Raw genomic sequence first — 16023 nt, forward strand, 5'->3', positions numbered from 1 at the left:
GGAGAAGGAGAAGGAGAAGGAGAAGGAGAAGGAGAAGGAGAAGGAGAAGGAGGAAGAAACTTATGTATCCTTCACCTTTCAATATAGATCTGATTACCTCTTCCTCCATATCGATATGCACGGACTAGGCGAGTACCACGCCATCGACGTGCTGTCGAAACGGCAAACAAAAAGAAACCTCCAGACATTAGACTCGAATGACATTGACATTGGCGTTGTTTGCATACTCTGGGTATTTAAAAAGAAGCTGCAGGCGGCCGTCATCACGAACCCTTACTTCCTTTCTTTCACATGCGTACATCGTAATAAGGGGAATTTATGAAGCGTGTTTTGTAGACACGAAGGATGATGGACCACTGCATCCATGGATGGAGATATGGAAATGCCGTGGTGAGTAGAGTGTCAACTTTGCGGATTGATCTTCTTTGCATCAAAATAGGCAACATTATCCTAGGAGGGTTTTCCGATGACGGAAAGGGATAAAGGCCAGAGTGTTGGCAAAGGTTGTTTTGTGTGTTTTCTTTTTGTCTCTGTGGGCTTGTAAGAGTAAAAGAGGGTGGGTGAGGATGGGAAAGGGAAAGGGAAAGGGAAAGGGGAGGGGAGAAATGAATGGATGGAAAGGGCAAGTAGAGCAAGCTTTTGGACCAGGAACAAGAAATGAATGGGTATCGGCCAGCCAAACGCCTGACCCTGCCCTTGCCTGTTTGATTTTTTTCAATTCTTTTTTCTCGTTATCCTCATTACTGGGTTTTGATGAGGGACTTAGACATGACTTCCGGGCATCGTTCGTGGAATGACACGTCTCTGCTGCACTACGCCACCTCGACCGGAGGAGATTCGCGGGTTCTTCAGCAGACATGGACATTGCATCTAGATCTATTCATCCGGCACTGTCGTATATAAGAGTTAGCAAAAAAGCCCCAACAAAAGGTGTCGGGTCGAATACGGCGAGAACGAACCCTCAATTGACCCTTCCTTGATCTCATCACTGATGTCCTTGGGACTTCTCCCGTCAACCTGGCAACCGACACTGAATGCCGTGCCCAGAATCTCCAGGATTGTACCCTTCAACTCGCGAGCGAGCGACTTGTTCGCACCACGCATGGTCCGGGCAATGTCGAAGATCTCATCGAGGGGGATCGACTTGGAGTGTTTGATGTTCTTCTCCTTCTTTCGGTCTCGAGGAGGCTCCTTCAGGGCTCTGATGACCAGGGACGAGGCAGAGGGGACGACGCTGACGGCAGCTTGTCGGTTTTGAATCGTCAGCTTGACGGTGACGCGGAGACCTTTCTACAAATATCACACACACACACAAAATTGTTAGCTGGGTCCTTTCCATGACTTGGGTTACAGCTTTGTTCTAGATAGATAGACGTACCCAGTCACCGGTGGCTTTCGCAATGTCTTCTCCGACCTTCTTGGGTGAGAGACCGAGAGGACCGATCTTGGGAGCGAGGGTTGCAGAAGACCCGACCTCACCGCCAGTGGCGCGGAGGTGGCTGTAGAGATAGCCATGTCAGTCTCTTTGCGAATTGGAGATTGGCAGGTTGTAGGATATTGGCCGGGGCGTTCGAACATACATGACCTTCACCTCATTGGGATCTAACTTGGGAGCTGAAAGAGTAACGTTAGCCGCCGAGCTGATGCTGCTCAAGAAGACGATACTTACGCATGGCGAGTGCGAAAGGTAGTCAGTCTCTCTTGAGGTAATTGACGTGAGCTGGAGGGAATAGAAAACTAAGCAGGGCCGTTTCGCGAAATTGAACAAGACTAGCAACTTTTTTCGGTTGCTGCCAAGACTTCGACTTGTGGGTGAAATTATTCCAAATACGGAAAGGTCAACATGGTTCGCGCAGATGCCGTTCGGCAGATCCACAGAGCGCTTTTATCAAGTACATTGTGTGAACTCGTTTCATGTCGTGCCAACCTTCTACCGCTATCTGGCCGCTCAACTTAGTCGCTTGTAAAAGAGCTGCGACCGACCCTTGAACAGGTTCCTAGGGACCTGGGGAGAAACGTCCAACATGAGAGGCCACATCGCAGAGACGGACTTCCACGTGCCCATCCACGCCATCATCATTGTTCCTTCTGCATGCCTCTAGCTAGACCCAGATACCGCCAGTCTGAACAGAATTAGTACAAGTCAAGAGTTATAACGAGAGGGAACTTACTTCATCAGATGGTCCATAAATGTTTGCAATGAAACATCATCAGTGAAAATCGTCTGCGCGGACTGTGAAACACCACCGTAACCACCAGTCGCGTGGGTGGTCGAAGGATTCAACTTTGATAGGAGGAAACGGGCTTGTGAACCACCAGCATCGCAAATGATAAATCGTGGCAGGGGGAATCGGTCCTGTACGAGTTCTCGTGCGTCTTCCTTTGGTGCGTCAAGAACAGCCCGGAAATTCTCATAGCCTTCCTGTTCATGATAGCCTGCTTTACGCCATTCAGCCATCGTTTCGCCATGGAAGATGAGAATCTGGAAGAATGTATCTAGAAGGAGAATGGTCTGCGGTTGGATGGAGGCGGAGTCGAGCAAGACCGGTTGGCCACCTTCGTGGTCAAGACCGTACGAGTCCAGGGTGGGTTGAATCATGATCAGCGAATCTCCCACGTATTCATGATTGAGCACGTGTCGATAGAATGCCGTCTCGTCGGGGGAGTTGTTGAATACCTGGAGGAATTGCGATCTGCGCAGGTGGAACATGAACTGAGGATAGAGGGTGAAGTTCTTGTCAAGTCGGAAGGATGTTGGGTCATCTTTGCGGTAGTCTGCGAAGCGTGAGCAGAGCCGTATGAGCATTCGGTCCACCCATCTGAGCACATCTGGTCCATCGTCAACCTCTGCTTTAAAGACTGCAATCCTTGCCATGAGCACGGCTGCAGCTTCCTGATCGAAAGATTGTGCCAAGGCTTGATCACCAGTTGGTCCGCTCAAATTGCGAGCAACAGTGGTCACACGTAGGTGATACTGTCCAGAAGAATGCTGGTAATATGTCAAGAACTGCATCATCCCCCTTTGAGGGCCTTGCTGCACAGGTGCTGGACCACCCTGATTTGCAACCTCAAAGTAAATGCCGTAGCTGGACGTGGGATCAATGCCGCACATTTTCCAGAGGCAAGTATTGCCAATACCACATTCTGTCTCGCCAACAGAGCTAGACTTCTTATTCTGGGAAACAGCGTGGCCAATCAGACCGGTTACCTTGAGCTCTTTCGTTGTAACGACCTCAAGAGATGCATTGAATCCCATCAAGAGGTTGTCGGTCTCATCTTTATCAAAGACTCGTACGAAAGACTGCTTGAACTGCGATGAGGTGAAACTGTCCGTCAAGACCATATGCCCCCCAGTTGAATTCGCCAATCCCTTCATTTCAAGCAAGCCCACTTGGTCAAGACAACCGACGTATAGATCGATGATGTGTCCGTTGTGGGCAGTGCGTTTCGCCAGACCATCGTAGAATTTGATGGCCTTCTTGAAGTACTTGACGTTATCTCGATCGATATCGTGATGCGATCGGATAGGCTCGCGCAGTTCTGGGGCAACAACCATACCAGGTCCTTCGGTGGCCGGACCACCAGCGAAGAGCATGATCCTGGCTCCAGCGTTTTGGAATGATGTCTCCAGCAAGCCGACTGCAATACTCATGGCAACACCGGTACAGCGAAGTGGCCGGCGGTCGTTCGCAACAGGCCAAGGGTCCTTTTGCAGCTGTTCAATTGCATTGGTGATCTGGAATTCCGCTTGCTGGACAGGAAGGAGGAATCGGGCAGCAGGGCCCATTGGTGGGGGTGGTCGTCCTTGCACTGGTGGCACATTAGGTCTCAGGCCAGGCGCGGCTAAGCCCAGCATCTCCTGAACCTGCTTTGCGGCATAGTCTTTGCTGCCCCTAAAGACATATGACTTCTGGCACTCGGTATAGCCAATCTCATGCACAGCAACATTTGTTCCGAATGTAACAAGTCCCACTAGCGCATTCGCAGGAAGTAATGACAAACTCATGACCAGAGTTTCCTTCAATGCCTGCAAGCCATCTTCCTCGATCGCAGTATCGACAACGTACACAAAAATGGGAGGGGCAGGAGCAGGTCGCGCTAGCTTGTATTCGACGGTAGTGTTCGTGGGGTGCATCTCTGGCGGGATGTTCTCGGCACTGATATCTCCATAGTGGCGAGGCAGCGGATTGCGTTGCAGACAGAAGGGACAAATCCATAGTTTGGCTCGGACATCGACATTAGCGAAAGGGTTGAGGACCGCCCGACACGGCGCTTTGCAGGTGACTGGCTCATACGGAAGTGGTGGTTTGCCCAGTTCCTATCCTAACGTCAGCACGAGGAACTCTTTTGCATTCGAGGCACTCACTTTGAGCGGAGTGAGCAAACAGCTCACAGGGACCACCAGTCGGTTTGCTTCCTGAAGAATAGCTGTTAGTTTATTTCAGGACTGTCGCTGAGTCTCCTATAGTACCATGCGCGTCGATGGAATGACGTTCCAACTGAGTCTGACGCCATCCCTATCCTCAACTTCCCCCCAGTTGTCTTTGATCGCGTCGTACTGAGCCTGGTCCATTGTCGTAGGTGTCTCTAATCCGTCACAAGCACATGCTGATGGAAATAGGACCGAGTGAGCGAGTGGCTAGGAGATGGAACCGCAGGTTCGTCGGTCTGGGCTGAAGAAGGATAGTAGAAAGCCACCTATCCGTTCCAGCTGAATACCAAAAGTATCAAGGACTACACTGCCAGATCAAAGTGGTGATGGACTTCTACAACAAAAGTGAGCCACTCTGGCAAGTTCGGGGTGAAATCGACGGTGGACTAATACTAACAAGCCGTCGAAATCGATAAACTGGCCAAGTCCCCACATTGCGCAGCGCAGCCTCGCCGTACCTTCCTTTTTGCGCATCGCTGTCAGGCTGCGGACATTTGCCTGTCACTGAATTGAGCACCGCACCCACACCCCATAGGGAGCCACCTATGCCTTTCCGACTGGGACACAAATAACACAAACGCAACAGTTCTCGCCGGCAGATCCTGATACCGACGCAGTATAGGAGGGGTGCAGCATGATTACAACCCGTCGTTGAGGAATTCCGCAAATTGAAGTCGTCTCAAAGTGGCCAGCATGGCGGCCCCTTCAATGCTCACAAAGGCAAGCCTTGGCCTTCTGTCTTCTGTTTCAATGTCTCTGACCTTCGAGTACAGTTTGAGAGTAAGAGCAGTCGCGCAAAGGGCCTAGCTTTCCACCCAAAACGACCATGGATACTCGTCAGCTTGCATAGCAGCACCATCCAGTACAGTCCCTAGACCCCATTTCTTCCGGCGCCCAAACTAACCGCTCGACAGACTATGGGATTATCGCATGGGAACCTTGATTGACCGCTTCGAAGAGCATGATGGACCGGTCCGTGGCATCGACTTTCACAAGACACAGCCGCTCTTTGTGTCAGGAGGAGACGACTACAAGATCAAAGTTTGGTCCTACCAGACGAGGAGGTGTCTGTTCACCCTCAATGGTCATCTGGACTATGTGCGAACAGTCTTTTTCCACCATGAGCTGCCCTGGATTCTGTCTGCCTCTGACGACCAGACAATTAGGATCTGGAACTGGCAGAACCGGTCTTTGAGTATGTTCTACCCACAATGGTCCTCGATTGTCTCTGACGCACATAATAGTCTGCACAATGACGGGTCACAATCACTATGCCATGTGCGCCCAGTTCCATCCTAAGGAAGACCTCATCGTTTCCGCCTCTCTTGATCAATCCGTCCGAGTGTGGGATATCTCAGGACTACGGAAAAAGCACTCGGCGCCAACATCGATGAGCTTCGAGGATCAGATGGCCCGAGCAAACCAACAACAGGCGGATATGTTTGGCAATACTGATGCCGTCGTCAAATTTGTTCTCGAAGGGCACGATCGAGGTGTCAATTGGGTGGCTTTCCACCCGACCCTACCTTTGATCGTCTCCGCAGGCGATGACCGGCTCGTCAAGCTGTGGAGAATGAGCGAGACCAAGGCGTGGGAGGTTGACACATGCCGAGGGCACTTCCAGAATGTCTCTGCATGCTTGTTCCATCCGCATCAAGATCTCATTTTGTCCGTGGGTGAGGATAAAACTATTCGTGTCTGGGACTTGAACAAGAGAACTTCCGTCCAATCCTTCAAGCGGGAGAATGATCGTTTTTGGGTTATTGCCGCCCATCCTGAAATCAATCTCTTTGCTGCCGGCCATGACAACGGTGTCATGGTCTTCAAACTCGAACGAGAGCGACCTGCATCCTCAGTGTACCAGAATCAGCTATTCTATATCACAAAGGATAAGCATGTCCGATCTTACGACTTCACCAAAAATGTCGAGTCTCCGTCACTTCTGTCGCTTAGGAAGTTTGGCAGCAATTGGGTGCCTCCTCGCACACTTTCTTACAATCCAGCAGAGCGGTCAATCCTGGTCACCTCACCCACTGATAATGGCACTTTCGAGTTGATTGCACTTCCGCGAGATGCCACAGGAGCTACGGATCCAACAGACATCAAGCGTGGAGCAGGCAACGCAGCAGTCTTTGTGGCCCGCAACCGCTTTGCCGTTTTCAGCACTTCCACTCAGTTGGTCGAAATCAAAGATCTCAGCAATTCGACAACCAAATCCTTCAAAGCACCTGCCGGCACGACCGATATCTCATATGGTGGCACTAGCTGTCTCCTTCTCATTTCTCCCACGAACGTTGTCCTCTACGATTTTCAACAGAAGAAGCAGCTGGCAGAACTGAGCGTTACCGGCGTCAAATATGTTGCGTGGTCAAATGATGGTCTATATGCTGCCCTGCTTAGCAAGCACAATGTCACCATTGTAAACAAAACCCTGGAACAAGTCAGCACCCTGCACGAGACGATCAGAATCAAGAGCGCCGCCTGGGACGACTCTGGCGTCCTGCTCTACTCGACACTCAACCATATCAAGTACACTCTGCTCAATGGTGACAACGGCATCGTTAGGACACTTGACCAGACGGTTTATCTTGTCAAAGTGAAAGGTCGAAATGTCTACTGCCTTGACAGATCCTCCAAGCCCCGAGTCCTCACGATTGACCCGACGGAATACCGATTTAAATTGGCGCTTGTGAAGCGTAACTATGATGAAATGCTCCAGATCATCAAGACTTCACCTCTGGTTGGGCAGAGCATCATCTCTTACCTACAAAAGAAGGGCTATCCCGAGATTGCTTTACAGTTTGTGCAAGATCCCCAGACGAGATTCGAACTCGCCATCGAATGCGGCAACCTGGAAGTTGCGACAGAAATGGCCAAAGAGTTGGACAGGCCCAAGATTTGGACACGCTTAGGCGCCGAGGCTTTAGTACACGGCAATCATCAAACTGTGGAAATGACCTATCAAAAACTTCGAAACTTCGACAAACTCTCATTCTTGTACCTTTGCACGGGTGACGAGGAGAAACTGACGAGAATGGCCAAAATTGCAGAGCATCGAGGGGATTTTGTCTCTAGATTCCAGAACGCGCTATACCTCGGCGATGTGGAGAGCCGGATACAAATGTTCAAGGAGATCGATCAATATCCCTTGGCTTATCTTACAGCAAAGTCTCATGGGCTGACCGAAGAATGTCAGTCAATACTCGAGATTTGCGGGTTGACGGAGGATCAAATCTCGATGCCTGAGTCTGGAGAAGGGCTCGCTCTTCCCAAGGTCATTGTTCCTACCTATAGAGCAAACTGGCCTGTTAAGGAAGCGTCACATTCCTCTTTCGAAAGAGCACTCCTCGGCGAGGTTGGAGTGGCAGTTGAAGACGAAACTAGCCCTGATCTCCTCACAGAAGAAGTGCCCGTCGCTGCAGACGGTGACGGACTCGCGGCAGACGAGGAGGTGGATGCTGGCGAAGGCTGGGACATGGGTGACGACATCGGGCTTGAGGCCGCAGGGAATGATTCCGATTTCGTCAATGTCGACAACCCGGATGCACCTGCGGAGGCTGCTGGACCGGGCAGCTCAGAAGCAGATATGTGGTCCAGAAACTCTCCTCTGGCAGCAGACCACGTTGCAGCAGGCGCTTTCGACAGTGCCATGCAGCTGCTGAACCGCCAAGTTGGCGCAGTGCATTTTGAGCCGCTCAAGTCAAGGTTCCTGGAAATTTACCAGGCGTCTAAAACATTCTTGCCCGCCAATGCTGGCTTGCCTCCTCTTGTGAACTACGTTCGGCGCACCACTGAAGAGACGGACAACAGAAAGCTCCTTCCTGTCATCCCCAGAAACCTAGAGACTCTGACGAACGTTGACCTTCAGGAAGGATACACGGCCATGAGGACAAACAGACTGGAGCATGGTGTTCTCACGTTCCGGAAGCTGCTGCAATCGCTTCTCGTCAATGTTGTTAGTTCGCAGGCACAAGTCGATGAAGCCAAAGCGCTCGTTACGAAAGCGATGGAATACACGCTGGCAATGAGCATCGAGCTTGAAAGACGTCGGCTTGCAGCTGCAGGCGGTGATGAAGAAGCGCAGCTTCAGCGACAGCTCGAGCTTTCTGCATACTTCACCATGCCGAAACTTGAGGTCGCTCATCGACAACTGGCACTTATGGCAGCTATGAAGTTGGCCTTCTCGAATAGACAGTACTCAAGTGCATTGTCTTTTGCAAATCGAATCCTTGCCAACGGTGGTGCGGTCAAATTGGTTGACCAGGTCAGTATATGCGGAAAACCTGTCTGTCTTTGTTGCTAACTTCCTCTGCAGGCGAAGAAGATCAAACAACAGGCTGAACGTCTTGGGTCAAGCGACAGGATCCAAATTGAGTACGACCAATTCGCAGATTTTGACGTATGCGCAGCGTCTTTTAGCCCAATCTACACTGGAGCACAGAGCGTGTCATGTTCGTTCGACGGGTCCAAGTATCAGACCCAGTTCAAGGGACAAGTGTGCAAGATTTGCGACGTCTGCGAGATCGGTGCCGCAGCCAGTGGTCTACGGCTATGGGTAAAGGGACTGTGAGAGTAGACAACAGGGAGGCAGCGACTTGGCAAGAATTCGACGACTCATGAATGGGACTTCGAGACCAGTGCGAGCATTACCGGTGCTGCAACGTTATGCCTGCTCAGGGCTGCTACCGGCTCAGAACATATCCCTAGGTTAGCCATAGATTTATGACACAAAGCAGACTGTCGGGACTAGAGCCAGGCTAGCCATTGCCTAGGTCGCTAAGAGAGGGATGGAACCATCGCCACACGGTTCCAAAGCCTTGCTTAGTGGACAGTGTACGCCATATTGGGCATGAGACAGAAAAGGAAGCATTGCCTTTTCACGCACATGAAATTGGGAGATAAATCTTTTTTCAGACTTGCATTTCCCCAGACCTATCGACTCCCCAAGATCCTCACACGGCATTGAAGGTCATAGGCATGTATTCTTTTACCAGCCTCAGTTCACAAGCCCCAGTATGACGGGACTGGATACTTCTTCGGTTCGGCTTTTCAAGTCTGACCAGAAATGTATTTGGCCTTCGTATGATTGGTTCCATTCGCCGAGGTTCTGTCGTGACATTCCGCCGGTAAGCATCAAACCTACAACCGGAAACGGCGAAACAGGATCCTGAGGTGGAGTTTGAAGGTTGGAGAGAAGCGTCGTACGACCAGGAGCAACTCGACATCCGGCCACCGGTCCCAGCGGCCTCGGCGATGGAGGGTATAAATCCGGTATTTCGTTTTCAAAGGCTACGTATGTATTAATAATGCATCTCAGCAGTTGATCTTGCGCGTAATTGACATCCTCTCTGGAACAAGTCTCTGATACCACACGGACAAACACGACAATGGCTGAGCTCGACGAGATTCTCCGAAAATACACCGATCCTGCGACGGGTAGCGTGCACGGCGCCACCTTCATCGCCGTCGACAGTGCAGGTGAGCAAGTCCCATATGGCCATCATTAATCGTGCCACCAGTGTCTCTGGCCTTACGACCATTGACATTTCCAAGGCAATACCCTTTACCGCGGCTCGTCCGGGGGTCGAACCGTCGACAGATCGGATCCACTGACACCAGAAACCCTGACATGGATCGCCAGCCAGAGCAAGCTTGTGACTTCTGTCGCGGTGATGCAGCTAGTTGAGAAAGGCCTCATTGGTCTGGACGACGACGTGCGCCAAGTGCTCCCGGTGTTGAAGGACGTGAAAGTCCTCCTTGGCTTCGAAGGAGATGACCAAGCGGTCGAGCCGGACCTCCAATCCATTTCAAAGCCCGGTGGTGGCGTGGATCTGGGCAAGATGAAGCCTTCCGGAAAGCCCATCCTGGAAGACGTCAAGGGGAAGATCACTCTACGGTCTGGAGCGCCCTTTCTCTCCCTGTGCAGCCTAGAGGGACCGACAACTCTGGGTAATCTGGCATCGACTAACCCTGTGACCTTTCAGACAGCTCATGTCCCACACATCGGGGTTCTGCTATGACCTAAGCAGTCCGCTGCTCATGAAATGGTCAGCTGCGATGGGGAGAACAGATAACATGTTCAGTGGCAAGATTGTGAGACTGCTCATCTCTGCTTCGGACCAGACGGATGTGGAAACTGATGACCAGTCGTACTCCAGGAAGGCTCATTACATCCATTGCTCTATCAACCAGGTGAATCATGGATGTATAGCGATGGCCTTGACTGGGCTGGACAAGTGGTGCGTTTTTGTCCATTGTGGTTTCTCCCAAGGCCCCCTCATCCTGTAGATCTCAAGAAAAAAGAAACCTCACTTGTTTGATCTTCCAACCCACCCGTGTGCATTACTGACTGTGCGGCCACTTACCCAGGTCGAGGCTCTCACGAAACAAAACCTCGACACGTACATGCAAGAAAACATCTGGGGCCCACTCGGGGCCAAGTCGACGACCTTCTACCCGACCAAGCACTTCGACCCGGAGCCCATGCCGGCGTTGCACGAGACAGCGCAACGCACCGACCCGGCGGAAACCGGGAAAGCGGTCGCCTCGAAGCCCGCGACGTCGCTGTGGCCGTTGTCGCCGCGCGACGCGATCGGCGGCGCGGGCCTCTACAGCACCGCGGACGACTACATCAAGCTCCTAGGCTGCCTGCTTCGTGGGGGTGGCCCGCTTCTCAAAACGGAGAGCGTGGACGAGATGTTCCGCCCACAGATCGGCAAGCTCAGCACCGAGGCGTTCCACACCACCGTCCGGAACAGCGGGCGCGACCGCCTGTGGTCTTCGTCGACCGCCAGCGCCGCCGCCACGGCCGCCACGGCCGCCGCCACCGACGGCTCCGCCAAGGAACAAGGCTCCGTCCCCGCGGGCCACTCCCTTGCCGGGGCCGTGAACCTCGAGGACGTCCCCGGCCGCAGACAGAGCGGCACCGTCAATTGGGGCGGCTTGCCTAACTTGTTCTGGTGGGTCGACCGCAAGGGCGGCATGGCTGGCACGTTGTTCAACCAGATCGTCCCCGCCGGCGATCCCTTGTGCATGGAGTTGCTCGTCGAGTTGGAGGAGGCGGCGTATAAACTGAAAGCGCAGAAGGGTTAGCTACTCTGCCTACCTAAGGTACCTAGGTATGTACACGGTAGATATAGAACGAGTACGCTTAGAGCGAGTAACGAGAAACCATGTGTGAGTCGCTTGACCAACATCACCCTACTCAGGATTGCTCCCGTTCTAATTCTATACGGTCTAGGTCTAGTCTACTTTCTAAATTATGGAACAGAGCCAAATCGTAGCAAATTGCAACGCCGGGCCCACGTCAGATGCTCCTCCCGGCTTGGTGTGCTTCCAACTTGGCCTCGATGTCCTTGGTCCTTTGACAATCTCTGCCAAACGCAATGATACATGTCTCGAGCTCCTTGACCTTCCATCTGACAGCCTCGTCGACGCCTTCATGGCCTTTCCTCTCGGCCCACTTCGCCATGCTCCGGTAAGTGTTTGCCAGGGGCGCTCCCACGAGGCTCTCCTTCAGCAGTAACCCTTCTAGTCTCGTCAAGGAATCCCATGCTTCTTGGACAAATTCAGCCTCTCCAGCTTGGGCTTTCTCAACCACTACTTCCTCGTTCCCCGCGGCCAACTTCTTGTCGCACCATTGGACGGCTCGAATTGCATCGTACATCCCCAGCCTCCGCTCATCGCTCTTGGCCCAGAACTCGGTCTTCGGCTCACACGCCTCACAGCGGCACACGAAGCCATAGTACATTTGCTGCTTTCTCCGCCTCTTGGCCGCGGGTTCAAAGACCGACTTGTCGTAGTTGCTGCAAATCTCCTTTCCCCTCGAGATGTCCCTGATGGCGTAGAACCGCATCTCGTTGCTGGCCTCGTCGTAGGAAAATTGCACGTTGGGGACGCAGCTGTGGTTGAGGCGACTGGACAATGCACCGATCGCCGAGCCGCCCAGGCCGCTGGGTCTGAAACCCTCGCAGTTGTAGCAGTTGCTGTAGTAGATCGAGACGACGCGGGACATGCGCGACTTCTGTGCGTCGAAGAGGCGCAGATATATCTTTTGGTCTGCGTGCGAGAGCCTGGAGAATTCCCGCTCGATCGCGCTGTAGTCGTTCTCCTCGTGCTTGTCCAGTGAGATTAGGGGGTGTTCGGCGAGCAACAGTGTCCCGGCTTTGATCTTGCGAGTTGAAAATACAGCAAGACCGCGATCCGGTGTGGAGGTCACCTCGACGAAGTCATTCTCAAGTTTCGACTTTGTTACTTCTGCTGCACGGGCGACGCGCAGTTCTGCGGTCAATTCTCTTGCATGAACGTCTTCAGCAATGGAACGTCGCCGGGTCTTGTCGAGTGGTATGATGCCGCAGTCATCAGTTACGGATAATCCGTCAAACCGTGGTACGAGGACTTGCTAAGCTCCCGTTAGGGAAGCCACCGACGAACGCTCATGCCCAATACTTGCCTGGTCTACTTCGGTCACATTGTGCAGCATAATTCTAGGGGACGGTGGTGGAGGTCTTTTGGCTGGTTTCTTTCCTCTCCCCATGACGGTGAGATGTTTCTGTTACAAAGATTACCGGATGAAAAGAGCCGTGAGGAACAAGGCGGCCAGCACACGGGTTAGAGAAGCGAGGTGTGAGAAGCAGGCAACTCAAGGACGTCCATATTGACTAGGTGATTGGGAATCTACCCGAAAATCTGGTTGGTAGATGGATTGGTAATGAAAGAGAGCTGCGGGAGATAATGTGGAATATAGGAGAATGAGTAGTCGAGATAACGAGCTTACTCGTTGGTCAGGAGATGCTGCTTAGGGGGACGAGATACTGGAAGGCCCAGAAGGCTCCATTATCCGGTGGGAAGCCGCGTCGGCCGGGTTCCTATTGGACCGGAACCGAGGCAGGGTGGGTGTCTGGATTATTGTTGCGCCGATGCCGAAGGCGGAGCATTTGAATCCAAAACCTGAACGTCGACAAGCCAGAAGCAGGAAACCCCTTCTCTCCGCTCTCCTCCAGACCATTTCGCTGGAAGATCGAGAAGCGAATCCAAATACGTCTACCTAATCATGCTACCCTCATTCATCCATGGATCAAGGTATTGATCGGTGTTGTACAAGTCGAACCATCCTGGCGTCGTATGACCGTCGCCACCCATATGTCTAAACTCGAATTCGCCGAACTCGGCCACATCATTCTCGGTCAAGGTCGGATCATAAGTCCTGGACTGGGTATGCTCGTCGATGTAGCACTGTGCAGCCCGGCACAAGAGCTTGTACAGGCTGTGAGGGTGAGTTATCCCTTGGCCAAGGTCCGTTTTCAGCTGCAACGAATTGGTGAAGCCTTCCCTGCGAGCGATGTTGGCATCATCGACCTGTTGGAGGGTGCGAGTCAACAAGATATTGAACGGCACAAATGGAATATTCAGAAGTGCCCTTCACAACATGGTCAGCGGCTCTGTGGCCAGTCCTCGAACGGAACGGTACGTCAGCGTCGCTTACCAATTCATATATCTCTGTATCAAGAAAGGATCATTTTTCAAGAACCGTGCCATTCCGAGGAATTCTGCGTGGAATTGAAAGACAGACCGCGCGGCCGCAACACACTCGTCTGACGAGCTATGCGTAGCATCCCTCTGGCCGGGCGCTGCATGCAAGATCCATGTAAGCACAGAGGACTGGCACACCAGCTCGGCCTTGAGGTACACAAGGCGTATGTTCTCTTCTTCAACAGCACTAAGGTGTCTTGAGGCATCTTTGCATCTATATCAGTGTGGAACGAAACCCGTCGGGGCGTGTCATACCGAGATTTCAGCGTTTGTTTGTCGGATCAAATCTCGTGTCGCCTCTGCTAGGACTTGGACGGCACTATTTCGTTGTTTATCGTTGGTCGCATTGTTGGGAGTCTGAGGACTATGCAACTGCTCATATATCTGGCCTTGTATTCTGCCTAGCTTCGCCTCTCGAATTTCGCACTGGTCTATCGGCAATAGCACTTCAGAGTCACAGATGTTGGAAAGCCGACCCAGTCGGAGAGAGAGGGCCTTGTCAATTGCATAAAGTGTCCAGAAGAGGCGCTCTTGGTCGGCTTGAGGTACACCATGCGGATCATCAGAGGCCGGACCGCGGTGATACCGTAGCGTTATACAAAGACTGGAGGCGGCGGAGATGAAGCTCCAAGCCATGGCTGCTTGAGAGGATTCAATCGCACTGGCCGCCTGGCTTGTTGGCAGTCAGCGAGCTTGACAGGGGCATCATACGGCAAGGGGAAACTCACGCCTATTGTCAGAGCGGCGATGGTCTCCATACATGGTTTCAGAAGGAGCGGCAGGCGCAAGAGAGCATTGCGGAGGTTGCTCCGACAGCAATGCCCATAATCCTTGTGTTCCTGTAGGCCGGAAAGATTTGCATGTTCAGAGAACATATAAGAAAGGTAGCCGTTGCCAACGACGAGGTCGACTTGGTCGTGATCGCCGGTGGGGAAATACAGTTTCTGGCAGATCTTTGCAAACTTTTCGAGAGGGAGTATTCGGGAGATCCATCTCATCGTGCCGATCTGAGCATGGTCTATGATCAATGTCAGTCAGTCAGTCCCTTCGATACAATGTAGCTGTGTAATCAACCTCTCGCCCATCGAATGACCGCCGTTGTTGCTTCCACAGGCGGTAGGATCACGTCCTCCTCCTGCTTGGGCCCCGTGAATTTTGAAATCACGGACGTTGGAAAACCCTTCTGAGCTTCGGCAGTCCGCACGAAGCGTCTCAACGAGGCCATAGTCGCACTGTCTCCGGGCACCGTCTTCCTCCGTTCCTCCACTATGTCTTTGACAAAGTCGATGAGGTGGGCTGAGTGCTCCCATTGAGCGCTTGGTCCAGCAGTGGCAGGCCCAGATTGGAGCATTTTAGGATCTTCTTGTACGGCTCGATTGCAACTCGAGGGCCAGGGTCCAGCTTTGCCGCGGTGGTCTGCATTCGGCGTTGCAGCGGCAGTGTCTGCAAGCAAACGTCGAATTTCATCGACGTTTTTGACGAGATCATCGATCTTGCGTTCGCTGGTCGAAACAGAGTGAGCATCACGGCGAGGAGACTATGACCCTAGCATGACGAGACCACTCTCTATTAGGTTGATATCAAAACCCTCTGCTTAGAAGCCAAGGTGGTGCTTCGAGTTTTACTATGAGTGCACTCAGCGCGCACCGAGATGCAATGAGAGCACGGCACCGCTCGATCGCAACCGATCTAAGCGCCTCTACTAGAATGATATCTTCACTATTCGCTGTTGGTTTCGTCTGGGAAGGGGAAAACCGACCTTTCGGGCGCGACATTGGTCACACTACTCTCAGCAATGGGCTTCAGTCTTGATCCTTAATACATCAGACTTGGACTTACTGAGCGACGGGATATTGCTGGGCGTCTCTGTGAACCATTCCGGTCAGGTAATCCGCGGGATTCCATCTTGCTGTGACAGGGGAGAGTAGGAGCAATGGAGGCGGGCGGAAAAAGTGAAGTGAAAGTGAACATGGCGATGATGATTGTCCCGCCGAGACGGGAAAGCGCGGGTTTCCGTGCATGGGAAGTTAGCAATTTCGTGAGAGACACAACCCCATCGC

General features: G+C 52.4%; 6 protein-coding genes across 6 annotated transcripts; 2 read left to right on the plus strand and 4 right to left on the minus strand.

The window, feature by feature from the left end:
- Positions 1-876: 876 nt before the first annotated feature.
- Positions 877-1673, minus strand: Z520_01346 (60S ribosomal protein L12; the record flags this gene model as incomplete). The annotated part of the gene is made up of 5 exons (XM_016771864.1): positions 877-890; positions 960-1290; positions 1379-1499; positions 1581-1614; positions 1670-1673. 5 exons carry the CDS (start codon positions 1671-1673, stop codon positions 877-879), a joined length of 504 nt encoding a protein of 167 aa, XP_016637003.1.
- Positions 1674-2167: 494 nt separating this feature from the next.
- On the minus strand, positions 2168-4573 carry Z520_01347 (protein transporter sec23; the record flags this gene model as incomplete). The annotated part of the gene is made up of 3 exons (XM_016771865.1): positions 2168-4318; positions 4367-4417; positions 4472-4573. 3 exons carry the CDS (start codon positions 4571-4573, stop codon positions 2168-2170), a joined length of 2304 nt encoding a protein of 767 aa, XP_016637004.1.
- A 552-nt stretch (positions 4574-5125) lies between these two features.
- On the plus strand, positions 5126-9002 carry Z520_01348 (uncharacterized protein; the record flags this gene model as incomplete). Its single annotated transcript, XM_016771866.1, has 4 exons — positions 5126-5199; positions 5347-5627; positions 5677-8696; positions 8748-9002. The coding sequence occupies 4 exons, from the start codon at positions 5126-5128 to the stop codon at positions 9000-9002; spliced, it is 3630 nt and encodes a 1209-aa protein (XP_016637005.1).
- Positions 9003-9819: 817 nt separating this feature from the next.
- Z520_01349 (uncharacterized protein) lies at positions 9820-11524 on the plus strand (the record flags this gene model as incomplete). Its single annotated transcript, XM_016771867.1, has 6 exons — positions 9820-9910; positions 9986-10215; positions 10291-10328; positions 10417-10525; positions 10591-10671; positions 10802-11524. 6 exons carry the CDS (start codon positions 9820-9822, stop codon positions 11522-11524), a joined length of 1272 nt encoding a protein of 423 aa, XP_016637006.1.
- A 214-nt stretch (positions 11525-11738) lies between these two features.
- On the minus strand, positions 11739-12968 carry Z520_01350 (uncharacterized protein; the record flags this gene model as incomplete). The annotated part of the gene is made up of 2 exons (XM_016771868.1): positions 11739-12833; positions 12894-12968. 2 exons carry the CDS (start codon positions 12966-12968, stop codon positions 11739-11741), a joined length of 1170 nt encoding a protein of 389 aa, XP_016637007.1.
- Positions 12969-13474: 506 nt separating this feature from the next.
- Z520_01351 (uncharacterized protein) lies at positions 13475-15314 on the minus strand (the record flags this gene model as incomplete). Its single annotated transcript, XM_016771869.1, has 5 exons — positions 13475-13850; positions 13917-14134; positions 14219-14632; positions 14692-14981; positions 15038-15314. The coding sequence occupies 5 exons, from the start codon at positions 15312-15314 to the stop codon at positions 13475-13477; spliced, it is 1575 nt and encodes a 524-aa protein (XP_016637008.1).
- Positions 15315-16023: the final 709 nt, after the last annotated feature.

This window comes from Fonsecaea multimorphosa (assembly GCF_000836435.1).
Source record: "Fonsecaea multimorphosa CBS 102226 unplaced genomic scaffold supercont1.2, whole genome shotgun sequence".
NCBI lineage: Eukaryota > Fungi > Ascomycota > Eurotiomycetes > Chaetothyriales > Herpotrichiellaceae > Fonsecaea > Fonsecaea multimorphosa.